The 18,350-nt window shown below is 38.6% G+C and overlaps 1 protein-coding gene across 1 annotated transcript in view; it reads left to right on the plus strand.

Moving 5' to 3' along the window:
- The window catches only part of LOC124615812 (leucine-rich repeat and death domain-containing protein 1), a 218,238-nt gene that overhangs the window by 158,150 nt on the left and 41,738 nt on the right, over positions 1 to 18,350 (plus strand). The window contains exon 4 of the mRNA XM_047143956.1: positions 16,510 to 16,771. Coding sequence (XP_046999912.1) covers positions 16,510 to 16,771 — 262 coding nt within the window. The remainder of the gene's footprint in view (positions 1 to 16,509; positions 16,772 to 18,350) is intronic.

The raw sequence follows: 18,350 nt of genomic DNA on the forward strand, positions 1-18,350 counted from the left end.
GACCCAATCAAAACCTGCTATTTACATACTTTTTGACTGAAAGTAATAGGCATACTGTATTAACTTTGTTAACTGTATTAAAGCATTAACTTTGAGATGTTGTTTTTATTTATTGAACCCTGAGCCTTATTCAAAGTAAGCTTAAATTAGCTATTTCACTTATTAATCAAAGTGCTATTACTGTGTGACAGCAATATTTTATGTTTTATTTTTTAATGATAGTTTAGGATTTATTTACATATCATTTCAGTCTTTTCAGAGCTAGCTATATATTCATTGATCTTATGACTCTAAAACGCTTAAAAAACTTTAAAACTCACTATTTTTCATCTAAAATTTAGAAAATTTCCTGGGGAAAGATCCCCAGTATGGGTCACCCAAATATTTTTTATAAGTCGGTGACCCTGTGTTTAGACAGGTTGTGCAACAAATTTCTCTCCTCCCCAGTTCTATTCAGTACCTCCTCTTTAGTTACAGGGCCTATCCGTTGAATCTTCAGCATTCTTCTGTAGCACCACATTTCAAAAGCTTCTGTTCTCTTCTAGTTTAAATTGTTTATTGTTCATGTTTAACTTCCATACATGGCTACACTCCATACAAATACTTTTGGAAAAGACTTCCTGACACGTAAATCTATATTTGATGTTAACAAATTCCTCTTCTTCAGGAACACTTTTCTTGCCAGTGCAAGTCTACATTTTATATCCTCTCTACTTCAACCAGCATCGGTTACTTTGCTGCCGAAATAGCAAAACTCTTATACTACTTTAAGTGCCTCATTTCCTAATCTAATTCCCTCAGTGTCACCTGATTTAATTCAAATAAGTTCCATTATCCTTTTTGCTTTTCCTTTCAGACAGTGTCCATTTTGTTCAACTGCTCTTCCAATCCTTTACTGTCTCTGACAGAATTACAGTGTCATCGGCAAGCTTCACTATTTTAATTTCTTCTCTCTGGACTTTAAGTCCTACTCCATATTTTTCTTTTGTTTCCTCCAAAGATAGTCTACAACCCTGTCTCACTCCCTTCTCAACCACCGCTCTCTTGTTACTGCTGTCTGGATTCTGTCACAAATTGTAAGTAGCCTTTTGCACCTGTATTTTCCTCCTGCCATCATTAGAATATGAAAGAGAGTATTCCAGTAAATACTGTCAAAAGCTTTCTCAAGTCTACAAATGCTATAAACATAGGTTTGCCTTTCCTTGACCTATCTTCTATGAGAAGTCCTGAGGCCAATATTGCCTACCGTTTTTCTACATTTCTCCAGAATCCAAACTGATCTTTCTCAAGGTTGGCTTCTACCAGTTTTTCCATTCTTTGGTAAGAATTCATTTCATTATGAGTACCGTCAAACGGGGTGATTTCGGATGGCTTTGTCATTATTTTGATTGTAACTTTTGTACATATTGTTAGATTAAATTGATTGTTATGGAAGTAGTAGGGTATATGTGTAATGAATAAAATATCCCAGAACCAGAAAATGTATGTGTAGGTATATTTATCTGAGACAGTTAAATAAAGTGTCTGAAGTCACCCCATGGATTGGGGTGATTTAGGACAAATATGTTTTTTAAATCTCTGTCCGAAGTTACAGTATATAGAGGGCAAATTTGGACAGTTACTGCCTTTTTTTAAAGTTCTACATGCTTTTTATTTGATTTTGGTGACATTTTACACATTTTAAGGTAGCCTGGATCACCTGACATGTTGGTTTCATCATAGTTGAGCATGATGCTAGGTGGGAGATTTTCCAGCTTTGCCTTCTTATTGGAGAAAAACATCTTAACAGTCTCTTTGTTCACTTCTGCTTGAGCTTGTTTAATATTTTTGCTTAAGCGAACAGAAAGATCTTCTGATGGTCGTTTGAGGAATAAATGCACCCATTCTTCTCCTGGCAAATTATTATGAGATTTCTTCTCTCTTCGGCCAGATTTATCAAGGTAACCTTTAACTAAATATCTAATATCCAATTTAGTGAAGGGAAATCCCCAATGTGCAGCCCTCAAGATACCTTCCTTTGACATTTCTTCTTCTTCTTAATTTAGTACTGGCTGTCCTCCCATTTTTTTTAGATACACTTCCTGTACTTTATTTTGTAGGGTTGATTTAGGTATACCATAAAAATCACATGCTTTTCTGTATGATAATTTACCACTCTGAATATCATGAACAGCTTTATCTAAAAGTTCTGGGTCGTAATTACACTGTACGTAGCACCTCTCCCGCTCTTACGCGTTCTTGGATTGTCCAAAATCACCCCACACAGTACACAGTTTTACAAAAACTGTCATTATTTTATAACCTTGCACGAGAAACTCGACAAACCTGTACAGAAATTGTCTCAATCCTGTTAGCTACTGAGTGCATTGACAATGACAGTCACAATAACTTCCCGCTCGGCGCAACAATAGAAAGTTTCCACTTTACGATACTGCATGGATTTTTAGCATTGAGTCTGTTCATCAATTATTCACCCAGGGAAACAATTGACACAAAATAAAAGTTGTGGAAAGCGATAAATGCAATCTTGTGCTTAAAATAACTGGTGCACAGACGTTAAAATAAGTAACTCTTTGTTTCTATGTAGTGGGAAAAAGCAAATAAGCCATACTGTCTGAATTCGCCCCGGTGTCCGAAATCACCCCGTTTGACAGTACATTAAGAAAATTTTTTGTAAAAGACTTTATTTGTACTCATGAAAGAAGTTATCTAAATATTTCAGTGGACTGTCAATAATAATAATAATACTTACACAAGTAGTCAATGGAGAGTCTATCATAGAATATAAGTAAATTAAGGAGTAAAATTAACAACTCACCAAATAGCTGAGGTGCTGATTTGTCAAAAAGCATACAAGAAGACTGAGAATGTTACCAGCTTTCATATGAAATTTTGTTTATAGAGTAAACAAACACACACACACACACACACACACACACACACACACACACACACACACACACACACACACAGATTTACAGACACACAGATTTACTTACATGTTACATTGTTCAGGCTAACTATATTGTGGCTGTCACTGCAGTCTGAGTGGGATAAGGACTGTGTCAGGTGGAGTGGGCATGCTTGCTGCCCGGACAGCGATGACTTAAATAAGAGTGCACATAGATGCCCTGTCTCTACATTACAGAGTGTAAAGGATTAATAGGATGGGTGTATCCTGAGTTCTCCCCTGTACAGGATCCCCAGATCTACCACTGAGATGGCACTCACAGTCAAGTGTATGAGTGAGATATTAAGCTCAGTAAAAGGATATGGTTTTGGTATGATACAGTATAATGCCTTTGGTGAATGTTTTTCATGAAAGAAAAAAGCAAAAAGTGCAATAATGTGAGAATGTTATGTGTAGTGATAGATATTTTTTATTGTTGTTATATACATGGATTACATTTTTTACCAAACAAATAATCTGTGTAATTCCTCAATGTATTGAATGTGCTGTTTAACAGGTACTTTGAAATAAGATGGTTTTAATGATCTCTTTAATCTTCTTGGGCAGATTATTGTACAGTTTTATTCCTTGGTAGAAAATGCTGTTGTGAGTTTTACGTGTATTCCTTTCAGGTAAATGTAAGTGTATGTACTAAATGAATTGGTAGGTGTACTAACATGGTGTAGTAAAAATCCCCAATGTTGTGAACATATCCTTACAATGAGGCCAATTACTATTTTTCATTATTATTCTTAGGGCCATTTTCTGTCATTTGAAAACTGTGTTCATAAATTGTACATTTGTTCCCCAGAAAAGAATTTGATAGCTAACAATTGATTGTCCAGATGAATAGTATATAACTAAAGACACTGGCTGTTACAAACTGTTGACAGAACTACTAGAGTGTAGCATGCTGGTGATAATTTGTTTGCAAGTATCTTTGTGTGTTCACACCAATTCAGCTGCGAATTAATATTTATTCACAGAAATTTTGTATTTCTTGTGTGAGCTATAGAGCTACCACCTACATTTAAATTAACTATGTCACTTTCACTCTTCAAATAGAAGCACATGACCTTATAATAAAGGGAAACATTCGACGTAGGAAAAATATATCTAAAAACAAAGATGATGTGACTTACCAAATGAAAGTGCTGGCAGATCGACAGACACACAAACAAACACAAACATACACACAAAATTCAAGCTTTTGCAACAAACTGTTGCCTCATCAGGAAAGAGGGAAGGAGAGGGAAAGACGAAAGGATGTGGGTTTTAAGGGAGAGGGTAAGGAGTCATTCCAATCCCGGGAGCGGAAAGACTTACCTTAGGGGGGAAAAAAGGAAAAAAGGATGGGTATGCACTCGCACACACACACACATATCCATCCACACATATACAGACCAATGTCTGTATATGTGTGGATGGATATGTGTGTGTGTGCGAGTGTATACCTGTCCTTTTTTCCCCCTAAGGTAAGTCTTTCCGCTCCCGGGATTGGAATGACTCCTTACCCTCTCCCTTAAAACCCACATCCTTTCGTCTTTCCCTCTCCTTCCCTCTTTCCTGATGAGGCAACAGTTTGTTGCGAAAGCTTGAATTTTGTGTGTATGTTTGTGTTTGTTTGTGTGTCTGTCGACCTGCCAGCACTTTCATTTGGTAAGTCACATCATCTTTGTTTTTAAGTACATGACCTTAGATTTATGTATGTTCAATATAACTTCATTGCATATCGACCAATTGTAAACTTCCTTGAGGATTTTGTTTCCTTTCTCTGCAAGATTTCTCTTGTTGTATCAGTGACTATAACATGGCTGTCATCAGAAAAGAGAATTTTTTCACCCTGAGTGACACTTTTGGGAAAACCAACTGTGTATATCAAGAATAGTATTGTTCCTAGTATCAGTGCATTTTGGTTCTAACCAGTTTTTTCCTTATTTGAGGTTTGTGGTATCTTTACTCTTCATTCTCTATAAGCTAGGCATGATCAGGAAATGAGCATTAGATGCACCTCTTATTCCTAATGATTCTAGCTTGTTTCATAGGTCAACAGTATCAAAAGCTTTGGCAAAGTCTAAGAACATGCTTGTGACACACTCATCCTTGTCAAGAGCATTAAATGCCACTTTTGTGAATTCTACTATGGCTGAGTCTGTATTTCTCTGCTGAACTGATTCACAAAGGGTGCAAGATAACCAACCTAATTTTTGTCTTCTTTTCTTATTTGCGTCTTTGGTAGCACACTATTCTGTAGTCATGAATCTGAGAACTGTAATGAATAGTGGCTGGTGTTTACTTAATAATGTATGCAACCCCACAATTTTGGGTTCACTACTTATTATACTTAATGTCATCTTGTTGGGATGATAACCTGTTCCTTAGCTTTGTAATGCAAGTAGCGGATAAATCAGGTTAGCTCTCACATCCAACAGCAGTCCAGTGGTGGAGTTTATCAGATAAATTATGACAATGTTGAAGCATAATTTTTAGAAATACTGTCCAGGAATCAATAGTTGCTCTAAGAGTCACATAGATGAAATTATTGAGGTGGGTAAGGGGAGAGGGGTTAAAGTTATGTTTACATAATACATTAAAGTAAACACAGTGGCGTGCAGTAATCCGTTAAAAAAAATTGACAAAGAGCTATTTTACTTGGTCCAGTCCTTAATAAAACTCATAGTGTATAGTATTCACATGTTCCACTGACAATGAAGGTCCAACTTTTCTAATATTTGCAACACATTTTAATCAAAATAATCACAAACCTGCATTAGAGAATTCACCATTGGGTCCTGAAGCACTGATATTACTAAGTTTTTGTGGATGCCAATGCTTGTTCTTTTACAGAAATGTCAGCATGTTAATAGTCATAAGAGTTGTGCAGAGATGTTAGCTTAGGGTATGGCTCCCACAGACCAACTTTATGGTGGTTGAATGGATCTTATAAGGACTGTCAGAAGGACATGTTGTGATATCTGAATCTACATGATCATTAGACAGACTGTTAGAGTTTGCTACTCAGAATGGACTATAAGTATTAATAGTAATTATTTTTTGTGAAATATGTGGTGGTCCAGGAAATTAGAAAATTTGTCAAACCATTTTAACCTTCTGCATTGGAAATACCTCATTTGCATGTACAAGCACAATATAGAAAATTATGATAAATTATACAAAAATCTTTGTTAATGGTTTCATCAATTTGTGAGGCATGGCACTTTGTGCATAAAAATTAAGTCAACAAAAGTACAGTAGCAAAGGTCAGGATCTAACAAGCACAGAGGCAAAATCTGCCATGGAAAATGTAACAGGTCACAAACTTTTAATGTTCCTTGCTTTGTAAGTTAATTAGTTTCGCAAGTACTGAACTGCATTACTGGTCAGAATACCAGTCTTTCTGATTATTGGCATTGCCAAGTCCATAAACACACATCAACTCACATGAAATTTGCTGTTGCTTACTGTAGAAGAAATTTTAATTAGCATAACTTTTAATAAACATGATTTTAGAGAAAACTAATTGTATTTTTGCAGTCAGCTCACTTGAGAATATGACTGCAATAATGAAGTGGAATGAAATCTGATACAAATAATAATTAGATGATTTTTGTGGCTACGTTGCATATATATGTTATAGAAAATCAGAACCAAATAGCAATTAAAAACAGAAAAAAATTATTCGTAGGGATGCAACTAGAGCAGCTCTGTCTCAAGGTGTTGTATTGATTCAAGTATTGGGCTAGTGCATAGGTACATAGGATTTTTCCATACATTTAGTAAACACAGCAGATACACATAACAGAGACTTTAATCATCAGTATTACATTCTCCTTCACTTTTTACAAGTCTGCCAATAGTGGGGTAAGTTTCTGATTCTGTGACCATAGAAATAATATGGATTTGAGGCAAAGAACTCATCAAGTCATGTTTGGAGCACATTTTCATTTAGAAAAGAAGTTCCTCGAAGGTTGTTCGATAGAGAGTGAAAAAGGTGAAAAACCTAAGGACACAATATCAGATAATAAGATGAATGCAGAATGACTTTCCAACCCAGCTCCTTATAGCATTTTTTGTCAGTCTAGCAGAATGTGGGTGGGTGTTAGAGCAGAGTAGTATCACTTCACACAGTCTTCCTGATTGTTGTTCTTGGACTGCATCTGTGAGACATCTCAGTTGTTGACAATAAATGTCGGCAGTGATGATTACACTGGGGAAGCAATTCATATTACCCCAAACCGTTGCTGTTTCACCAGATGCATAACATTATCTTTTGTGAATGCACACAGGACTTCGTACAAAGAATTGCTGTTTTTTTGGACTCAGCCATTCCTTTCTTTTCGTTATGTTAGCATGAAGTCACCATTTCTTGTCACCAGTAACAATACAGGATATGAATGATAATTGTTGTTCATGAGCCAATTGATGACGAGCAAGTAGAGATGCCCATATGGCCTCTCAAAATCAGTCCTGTGTCCCTATGGGCATCCACTACTGACATATTATTGGTTTTTGTGATTTTGGCTCAGAGCATGTGGTATCCATACACATGATTTTTGAACCTTCATCATTGCATGCAAATGTTGCATGATTATGGAATGATCACGGCTCATCACATTGGCTAGTTCTTGAGTACATTGACATGGATCATTATGAATTAATGTGTTTAAACAAACTTCATCAAATGCCGAAGGCCTTCCTGATTGTGAAGAGTCAAAATAATTCTCTGTGCTGTGTCCAATGGCATTATCTCCAAACGTGATGTTATAACCATGAGCAACCAGTGAGCAGTGCTCAGCAGAGAATGGAGATGTGAAGCCAACAGGTGGGGGAGCTGCTGGAGGTATCACTAACAATGGACAGCCGAGACAGACAAACAAGTAGGGGATGACAAACACTATGACCAATCAGGACACAACACGAGGTGAGAATTGTGGCGAGACAACAACAATGAAGGAACAATCCAAACAATGACAGTGTGTACCTCCACACAAGGAACTGGAACACAGTACAGCTGAGATGCACATGCGAACCACGGCGAATACCAGACTGCCGGTGTAGAGCCACGCGGCCACCTGAATACATGACTGCAGGAAACGCAACTGGCTGCAGGCTTCACATGGTACAGAGAGTGGCACACTCACACTGTGAGGCTCACGGTGCAGGCACACACCGGAGCACAGAGACCCCTAGTGGATATCCAGGACCATGACCCCTGGCGCGCATTCAACTTCTGTGCCTTCCGACACCAGACACGGCACAAATGTTTCTAGCTGCCTCTGATGCTGTCACCCCCCTACTGAATGCAAACAGAGGAATATGTTGGAAAAGTTCTGATTTCTCAACTTGGCATTCCATTTTCTAGCATCCAAAGCTCCACTCACTATCCCCAAGGGACAATATGACAATATGTAAACTCAAATAGCAAAAGTGATCTACAAATAAAATTGATAAATAGGTCCATAGCAAGCAGAGTACCATGCAAAATAAAAATGCTATGAACTTATGCACCAGTCAAAAAATTCATTAATCTCTCTATGTTTTGAGACAAATGACAGCAGAGAAATCAGCTTGTAGTTACCTGTCTTCTGCACTCCCTTTCTTTAACAGGGGCACAATGCATGCTGTTTTAATTAACCTGGAAAGTTTCTGAATGTGAATACTCATTTATTACATAAAGCAGACAGTGTCCACTTAATTGGGTTGTACTTGAGGTAACTTTAGTATCTCTGGTACACATGTCTCAGTAGCCCCCCAATACACTCCTTTACAGTGTCTGCTGACCACATGACAGTAGTCAGGGCAATTCCTAGCTGCTTATGAACAGTGAACTAACTCATATTATGCCTGAAAGCAGCATTCACATTGTGGTTGCATTATGATTGATGCAATGTGTTACATAACAATAAACAAATAATTTTAAACTAATCTTTCTGGTTCAGTTTTAATTTTTGGGGTTTGTTACAAGTATTACAAGCCTCCTTTAAGAATTGAAGTGCTTAACACTCAACAAAGAGATTTTTATTATGACAAAACAAAAACCTGGAACATAATTTACTGATTCCCTGGAGATACTTGGAATATCTGTGAAAGGGGCGACTTACACAAAACTTATTTATAGCCCACACTGAAATGTTGTTCAGGTGTATGGGATCCAAGCAATCACATTACATGAAGGGGAGTGGAGTAAATGTTCACAGCCTTGTTTGGCTGGTGCAAGTCTCACAGCATACTGAAGTCTTTGTTTATTGCACTGATATTCCTGTTTGGCATCCCTACTCTCTCTGCCCAGTGATACTTACACTTCCAAGCAGCACTATCTATGTGAGTATCCCCACAGAGGCTGCCCTCCTTGCTCTCTGCAATGCAGAGCAGCTGTGAAGAGCTGTCATCAACTGTCAGGTGTGGAGTGTGCTGTTGTGAGTGCCAGCTGTGCTGTGACTCGGGCAAGGAGTGGACACAGCAGGATCTCAACTCAAAGAAGCATAATGCAGGTCATGCCATGGTAGGTGTGCACGCAGGACATGACTGGATCAATTCTCAGATAAGTGTTGCAGAAGTGTGCCTAATGAGTCATACCATGACATGAGCATAAGTGAGACATGACCAGACCATTTCTTGGAGAGGTATTACCTGCAATGCTAATGCCATATAGACGGTAAGGTGGTGTGGGAGTCATCTGATGCGGCCATACCAGGATTTGGAGTAGGTGTGTGGTTCCATGGGCTATGGCAGAGGAAGTGGTGCATCAAGAGATGCATTCACACAAGCGTGTGGACTGCTGGGAGTGGCATCTTTCAAGTCGGAACTCTTGAGCAGATGATTGTGAGGGCACTGTCTGATGACAAACTAGATGAAACAGAAGTGTAATCAACATTGTGTGGTAGCACACATACATGTTCAGCTCACTGTATGCAGGCTGTGTTCAAAATCAGTGTTGTGTCCCTATGGGCATCCACTACTGACATATTATTGGTAATTGTGACACTGTGCTTAGACGATCCTTAGCAAGTTCAAATGCATCCCTCATTTTATTGGTCCAAAGTACTTGTCTTTTCCCCTGCTTGTTTGGGCTAGTGAGGATGACTATTAGGGGTGCTTTTATTGGCTCTGCTTGCAGTTGATGACACTGATAGAAGTTAAAGATCCCTAAGAAGTGACAAAGCTCAGGGAAATTCAAAGTTAAAGGAAGTTGTTTGATGAGATTAGGTTGGCCAGCTGTAGGTTTGGCTCTGTGGCATTTACTATATGCCATAGGAAGCCTTCAGCCTTCCACAGCTGAGACTTCTCTTCATTAATGACCGTGCCACCATCCTGAAAGGCAGTGAGAACTTATTTGAGGTGCTGGTTGTGTTGCTGGGGTAAGGCTGAAAAAACAAAAAATTAGGATATCATCTAAGTGGGTACAGCAGAAGTTGAACTGAAAAAGTATCCCATCTATGAATGCTGCCATATTTTGGCTGCATTCTTCAGACTGCATGACATGAAGAGGTACTCAAATAAGCAAAATGGTGTGATTATTGCTGTTTTTGCAACGTCATTTAGGTTTGTGGAAAGCTGGAGGTACGCCTTTTTACAGTCCATCAGACTAAAGATAGTAGCACCTGCGACTGATTGCATGAAGTCCTGAATATTTGTTATTGGCTAACTACCATACACTGTTCGGAAGTTGAGAGCTCTGTTGTTCCCATAGTGTCTGATGGTCCCATCTTTCTTCCACAAAAGCTTTATCAGTGATGCCCACATGTTTCCAAAGGGCAGACTATTCCTTTGTTCAACAGTCTGTCAGCCACTGGGCTGGGGCTAAATGGCACACTTTGTCTCAAAATGGTGTGCTAGCAGTCATTAGAATCTAGTTCACCAGGACATGTGGATTGCACATTGTTGCACTTTTGACTTTGAGAAAATTGCTATGGGGTTCAGAGCACTGCTTGGTAATGCAGAGTGTGCTGTGCTACATCTACATCAACATCTACATAGATGTTCCACACACTACCATATGGTGCATGGTGGAGGGTGCCCTGTAGCACTACTAGTCATTTCCTTCCCTGTTCTACTTGCAAATAGAACGAGGAAAAACCAACTGTCTATATGCTTACATATGATTCCTGATTTCTCGTTTCTTATCTTTGTGGTCCTTATGTGCAATGTACATTGGTGGCAGTAGAATCGTTTGGCAGTCAGTTTCAAATGTTGATTCTCTAAATTTTCTCAATAATGTTTCTTTAAAGGAATGTCACCTTCCCTCCAGTGATTCCCAGTTGAGTTCCTTAACACTTATGTGTTCTTCGAATGGATTGATAACAAATCTAGCAGTCTGCCTCTGAATTGCTTCAATGTCTTCCTTGAATCAAACCTAGTACAGGTCCCAAACACTCAAGCAGCACTCGAGAGTTGGTTGCACCAGCATCCTATATATACTCTCCTTTACAGGTGAACCACTCTTTCCTAAAATTCTTCCAATAAACTGAAGTGAACCATTCACCTACCACAGTTCTCACACGCTCATTCTATTTTATAAAGCTCTGCAACATTATGCCCAGATATTTAATTCAGTTGACTGTGTCACACAGGACACTGGTAATACTGTATCCTAACACTACAGTTTTGTTCTTCCTACTCATCCTCATTAACCTGTGTTGCAAGAGATGCGTCCAGGGCCATTGACTGCACAGGTGTTGGGTGCACTGACACCTGACAACTGGGAAGGGCTCAGCAGGGTGAGTATTGTCACACTCACTCCACCTGTCCTCAGCTGTGTGGTGGGTATGCACAAGGTTCAAGTAGTGCTCACACGCCAGAGTGAGAGCAGCAGACAGGTCATTTATACACTGTCAGAGTGTTGCATTTTTGGTGTGGAGAGCATTCAAAACTGAATGGCAGTCAAGGTACCACTGATGCATTCTCAACAGGTCCATTGTCATAACCCATTCCTTGAACATATTCAGAGCACATAAATACATCAACCTCACGCATAGTGGGACATGCTATTGTTCCATTGTTCCACCAGGAAGTAGTTGCCTCTGTTGTTATTTGTAGACATACAATCTACCCCCCAGAGGTGGGGGTTGTGAGGCATGTGTTTGATACACACATCGCAGTTGTAGGTCATTTGCTGATTTCATGTGGAATAGTGGGTCTAGTGAACCCATGTGTGGAGTCTGGAAATTCTCAAGGCTGATGGCAGTTCCTTGTGGCAGCAGCAGACTGATTTTGGTACCAGCTTTGAGGTGACAGTGGCACTTGACCCATCATTGCCAGCTGATGTTGCGGTAGTGTGAGTAGTTGGCCCAGGTTGCCTTCTGAGGGGGCATGGTGATGTTATCCTTGTATGTTGTTGTAGCTGTTTGTGGCGAGTTAGTGATCTTGGTTGTTTGACCGTGGTCACCCGCTGTATGGTATGGAATTTCATGAGGCATTTATTCATTGATGATGTTGCATCACAGTAAACATCCTGTTGGCCAGAATTGATTTTCTTTTTCAAGTGGATCTACCTCATGGCGATCATTGCCATATATAACTGCGGTGGAAGTTTCACTATGCACAGTGTCCATAGAGCTACATCTTGGATCAAGTGTTGCATGCATCCAATGTGAAATCTGGGATGACATATTGTCTGCAAGTTGCTCCTCATATATTGCTTCTACATCTACATCTACGTGATTACTCTGATATTCACAATAAAGTGCCGGGCAGAGGGTTCAATGAACCACCTTCAAGCTGTCTCTCTACCGTTCCACTCTCGAACGGCACAAGGGAAAAATGACCACTTAAATTTTTCTGTGCAAGCCCTGATTTCTCTTATTTTATCGTGATGATCATTTCTCCCAATGTAGGTGGGCACCAACAGAATGTTTTTGTAATCGGAGGAGAAAACTGGTGGTTGAAATTTCATTAGAAGATCCAGTTACAACGAAAAACACCTTTGTTTTAATGATTGCCACTCCAATTCACATATCATGTCTGTGGCACTATCTCCCCTATTTTGCAATAATACAAAATGAGCTGCCCTTCTTTGTACTTTTTTGATGTCATCCATCAGTCCCACCTGATGCGTATCCCACACTGCACAGCAATACTCCAGAATAGGGCAGACAAGCGTGGTGTAATCAGTCTCTTTAGTTGACCTGTTGCACCTTCTAAGTGTTCTGCCAGTGAATCACAGTCTTTGGTTTGCTCTACCCACAATATTATCTATGTGATCGTTCCAATTTAGGTTATATGTAATTGTAATCCCTAAGTATTTAGTTGAATTTACAGCCTTCATATTTGAGTGACTTATCGCATAATCAAAATTTAGCTGATTTCTTTTATTACTCATGTGAATAACTTCACACTTTTCCTTATTTAGGGTCAATTGCCACTTTTTGCACAATACAGATATCTTATCTAAATCATTTTGCAAGTCATTTTGATCATCTGATGGCTTTACAAGACGGTAAATGACAGCATCATCTGCAAACAATCTAAGATGGCTACTCAGATTGTCTCCTATGTCATTAATATAGATCAGGAACAATAGAGGGCCTATAACACTTCCTTTGGGAATGCCAGATATTACTTCTGTTTTACTCGATGACTTTCTGTCTATTACTGCAAACTGTGACCTTTCTGACAGGAAATCATGAATCTAGTTGCACAACTGAGGTGATACTCTGTAGGCATGCAGTTTGGTTAGAAGATGCTTGTGAGGAATGGTGTCAAAAACCTTCTGGAAATGTAATAATATGGAATCAATTTGACATCCCTTGTCAATAGCACTTATTACTTCATGAGTATAAAGAGCTAGTTGTGTTTCACAAGAACGATATTTTCTGAAACCGTGCTGACTATTTGTCAATAAATCATTTTCTTCAAGGTACTTCATAATGTTCGAATACAGCATATGTTCCAAAACCCTACTGCAAATCGACGTTAGTGATATAGTGATATAGATTACTCCTACTTCCCTTTTTGGGTATTGGTTTGACTTGAGCAATTTTCCAGTCTTCAGGTACGGATCTTTCTGTGAGTGAGTGGTTGTATATAATTGCTAAATATGGAGCTATTTTATCAGCATACTCTGAGAGGAACCTGACTGGTATACAATCTTGCCTTTAATAAGCGATTTAAGCTGCTTCGTTACTCTACCTCTATGTTTCTCATCTTGGCAGTTGTTCTTGATTGGAATTCAGGAATATTTACTTCATCTTCTTTGTTGAAGGAGTTTCAGAAAACTGTGTTTAGTAACTCTGCTGTAGTGGCACTGTCATCAGTGAGTTCACCATTGCTATCATGCAGTGAAGGTATTGATGTGTGTCTCTCAATTGCTGTAGATACTATCTCTTTGAAAACATTCCACAACTTTTCTACACTTACATGATCCGATCGCAAGGAGTGACGACTGCCTCTTAAAAAGGCGATAAGAGCATTTTTATCAGCTTTTTTAAATAGATATACTTTGCGTTTCTTTTTGATGGTTGTAGGTGTTACGGTATTCAGCCTAGCAGCAACTGCCTTGTGGTTGCTAATCCCTGTATTCGTCACATACAGGATTATTTGTTGTTAAAAGGTCAAGTATGCTTTTGCAACCATTTACACTTCGAGTGGGCTCATGAACTAATTGTTCAAAATAATTTTCTGAGAAAGCATTCAGTTTAATTTCGGATGATGTTTTATGCCTGCCACTGGCTTTAAACATATAATTTTTCCAGCATGTCGAGGGTAGATTAAAGTCACCACCGACTGTAATTGTAGGAGCGGGGTACTTATTTGAAATGAGACTCAAGTTTTCTGTGAACTGTTCGGCAACTATATCTTCTGAGTTGGGGGGTCAGTAAAACAACCCAATTAATAGTTTAGTCCAATTGTCAGGTATAACCTCTACCCATACTATTTCACACAAACTATCTACTTCAATTTCGATACAAGGCACACTACCTCTGCAGTAATAAATACTCCACCACCAACTGTATTTAATCTATCCTTTCTGAACACTGTTAGATCGTTCGAAAAAATTTTGGCTGAACTTATTTCCAGCTTTGTTTTAATTGCTGTTCTGGTGTCTGTGACATGCACTGCAGAAGAGTCAATTTTGAGTCTTTTACTTATTTTGAGGGGGTAGTGTGAGTATGACATCACAGATGTGGTCTGTGTGTTCTGCCAGATGGCAAATTAAAGTCACAATTTGGGTGTCATCATCCAGAATGCCTATGGTATTGAAAACACATTACATAGCTGCACACCAGAGGGTGGATTGTTCTGGGTGAAACATCAATTGTTTAAGTTGAGAGGTCAGCCAGTGCACATCATGATGGGCATGTGGTAACAGCATAATTGCAGCTGAACGAAACAGTGTCAGTGGCAAAATGACATGCGGTACTCAGGGTGCAGTTGTGAAGTTGGTAGCCATGTGTGGAGTGGGTGGCCAGTGGTGGAGCCAGATGTGAAGTGATCATCTGTCCAACCACCATTTGTGACACGGTTAACATGGGTGTCACATGAAATGCATCACAGTTCAAAAGTAGTTCTGTTCGTCACACTGATTAGAGGTAGCTTGTGTCTGAAGTCTGATGGAAGATTACCTGGATAGGAAAGGTAATAAGTTGGGGAAGATTAAAAATAAATGGCAGGTCACAAAGACCCAAGGTTTAGAAGGACTTACCTGTCATAAGTATAAGGGAAGATAAAGGGGATAGAAAGAGTAGGAGGTCAGAGATAATACATTGATAAGCACTTTGGCAGCTTAAGTCCAGAGATAATGAAAGGATAGTTTGAGAGCTAAAGACAGAATAAAAGTGAAAAAATTGGAAAGTGAAATAAACAGTGCAGTTCAAGTTAGGAGGAAATAGGAACAGAAGACAGTTAAATATAAAAAGGTGAGAAAGAGAGAGAGAGAGAGAGAGAGAGAGAGAGAGAGAGAGAGAGAGAGAGAGAGAGAGAGAGAGAGAGAGAGAGAGAGGAGAAAATGAAGATAAAAAAGAGAGAAAAGTCACAGAGTAAACAAATAAATAAATACTATAAAAAAGAGAGAGAGACTGATGATGCTGGGGGTGGGGGGTAGGTTAAGAGAAATTGAGTCTGGGAGGGCAGCGGTGTCTGAGGACATGTTGTAGAATAAGTTCCCATCTCCAATGTCCGTGGAAACCAGTATGGGTGGAGAGATCAAAATGGCTCATGTGGTGTAGCAGGCACACTAATACTGTAGAGCACATTCAGCATGTTGTTCTGCCTTTGATGTTTCAGAGTTTACAGGCAGTTGGGCTGGAGTAAGTGGTAGTAGGTGAGCGCATGGGGCAAGTTTTTCAAAGGGTTACTTGTAAGTGTAAGAATGTTATTGTGAGATCAAATGTCCGCATTGTGTATAATTTATCACAATTTATGTGTAAAAGTAACTATGTTGCTTGTGTAAAGGATAGGTATATCTACTGCAAGTGTATACAGTTCCAGAAACACATCAGGAACTCATTTAATTAGTATTAGTTTCAAAGATAATTTTTAAATAGATTTATATATTCTGAAAACAAATTTTTAATGATTCCCCTAAGCTTGATACACTTTGTACAAATTGACTTTCATGACAGGCACCTGAATGATCTGGAATGGCTCTTTTTAAATCAGAATCAGTTGGTTTCTTTGGAAGATGAATTACCACCAGATGGAGCAAAACTAATACTGTTACATGTATCTGACAACAAGCTCCAGAAATTGCCACAAGATCTTCGAAAGTATATTTACTTGGAGAGTCTCTTTGTCTCAAAAAATGAAATACAGAGCTTCAATGGAACATTACAGAAACTAAGAAAACTAAAAAGATTGCATGCTGACCACAATAAGATCAAAGAGGTAAGCTGAATATTAAGAAATACTTTTAGAATATGATCAGTGATAGTTGAAACAGCTGTATGCATGGGATTCATAAAATTCTCACCGAGCGAGGTGGCGCAGTGGTTAGCACACTGGACTCGCATTCGGGAGGACGACGGTTCAGTCCCGCGTCCGGTCATCCTGATTTAGGTTTTCCGTGATTTCCCTAAATCGCTCCAGGCAAATGCCGGGATGGTTCCTCTGAAAGGGCACGGCTGACTTCCTTCCCCGTCCTTCCCTAATCCGATGAGACTGATGACCTCGCTGTTTGGTCTCCTTCCCCCAACCAACCAACCAACCATAAAATTCTAATAAAACTGATATATCTTTATTAGAAAAACTATATCTCAAACTTCTGAAGAAAATGTTTACTGCTCTGGTGTTGGGTGTAAAAAAAAAAAAGAGCTTAAAAGAAAGGCGAAGAGAAACATGATCAAGAGATGCATTCTACAGTGAGAACATGAATAAAATGCAAGAATGAGTGTTATATTAACTACATCTCAGTTCTCTGTATATTGTGTATCACTCTTGGCATGATATTCTTCATTTGTGTGGCCATGATGTCCATAGTTGCTGTACGGTTATTTAGGGCATATCAAATCCATCTTTTTAACTACTAAAAATCTATATTTATTTTATCATACACATTTGTTTTATTCAGTTAAAACATCATTAGTGGTTGCATTTTTCATCTGATTTTGCTTACATCCCATCCAAACGTGTTATGGGCATGCACATTTTCCATGTATTGTTATGTTTGACACTGATGTTCTTGGCCTAATATCAATTTGACTTGCAGCAATACACATTTTCTGAAATAAAACGTAAGTAGAAATTGCACCATTAACATTAAATTCTTAGGAAGAACACACAAATTATCTGTGCAGCAAACCAGCTTCTGTACTTTTTAATGTATAAATTAAGGAACAATGTGAGCAATCAGTTACTGCTCCAGTCATATTTTGCTTTCTTCGATTCTCATCTGCAGTATGGAATATTGTTCTGGGACAATTCCTCAGGTGCTGAATGTATTTGCAGATGGCAGCAGAAGATAATCAGACATTTAGTAAGACTATCACCCAGACAGTTCTGCAAGAACCACTGTAAATATCTTAGCATAATGACATTACCTAGCTTGTGTGTGTGATATCTGCCAGAGAAAATCTGGAAAAATTCAAAAGGAGATGTGGTATGCACATATACAACACCAGAAATAGTCACAAACTGGATTGCAATAGTCCATAATAACTGTAAATACTTGAGTATAAGGTTTGTCAATAAGCTACCATACTCAGCTCATACAGTACCACTAAATAAATATAATAATAAGAGCATATTACAAACTCAGCTGAAATATAGTGAAGTCTATTCAACTGAAGAATTCCTGGAAACTAATCATTGTAATATATGTTTTTCCTGAGTGACAAAGAAAATCCCTTAGTACTTAAATAAACTAATCATTTCATGTATATGTAATTGATTATTGTATAAAACTTGACATCACTGTAAACTCCGACAAAGCCCATTGTAAGATAAATACTGAAAGGTGAATAAAAAT

Source organism: Schistocerca americana, chromosome 1, assembly GCF_021461395.2.
Source record: "Schistocerca americana isolate TAMUIC-IGC-003095 chromosome 1, iqSchAmer2.1, whole genome shotgun sequence".
Classification (NCBI taxonomy): Eukaryota; Metazoa; Arthropoda; class Insecta; order Orthoptera; family Acrididae; genus Schistocerca; species Schistocerca americana.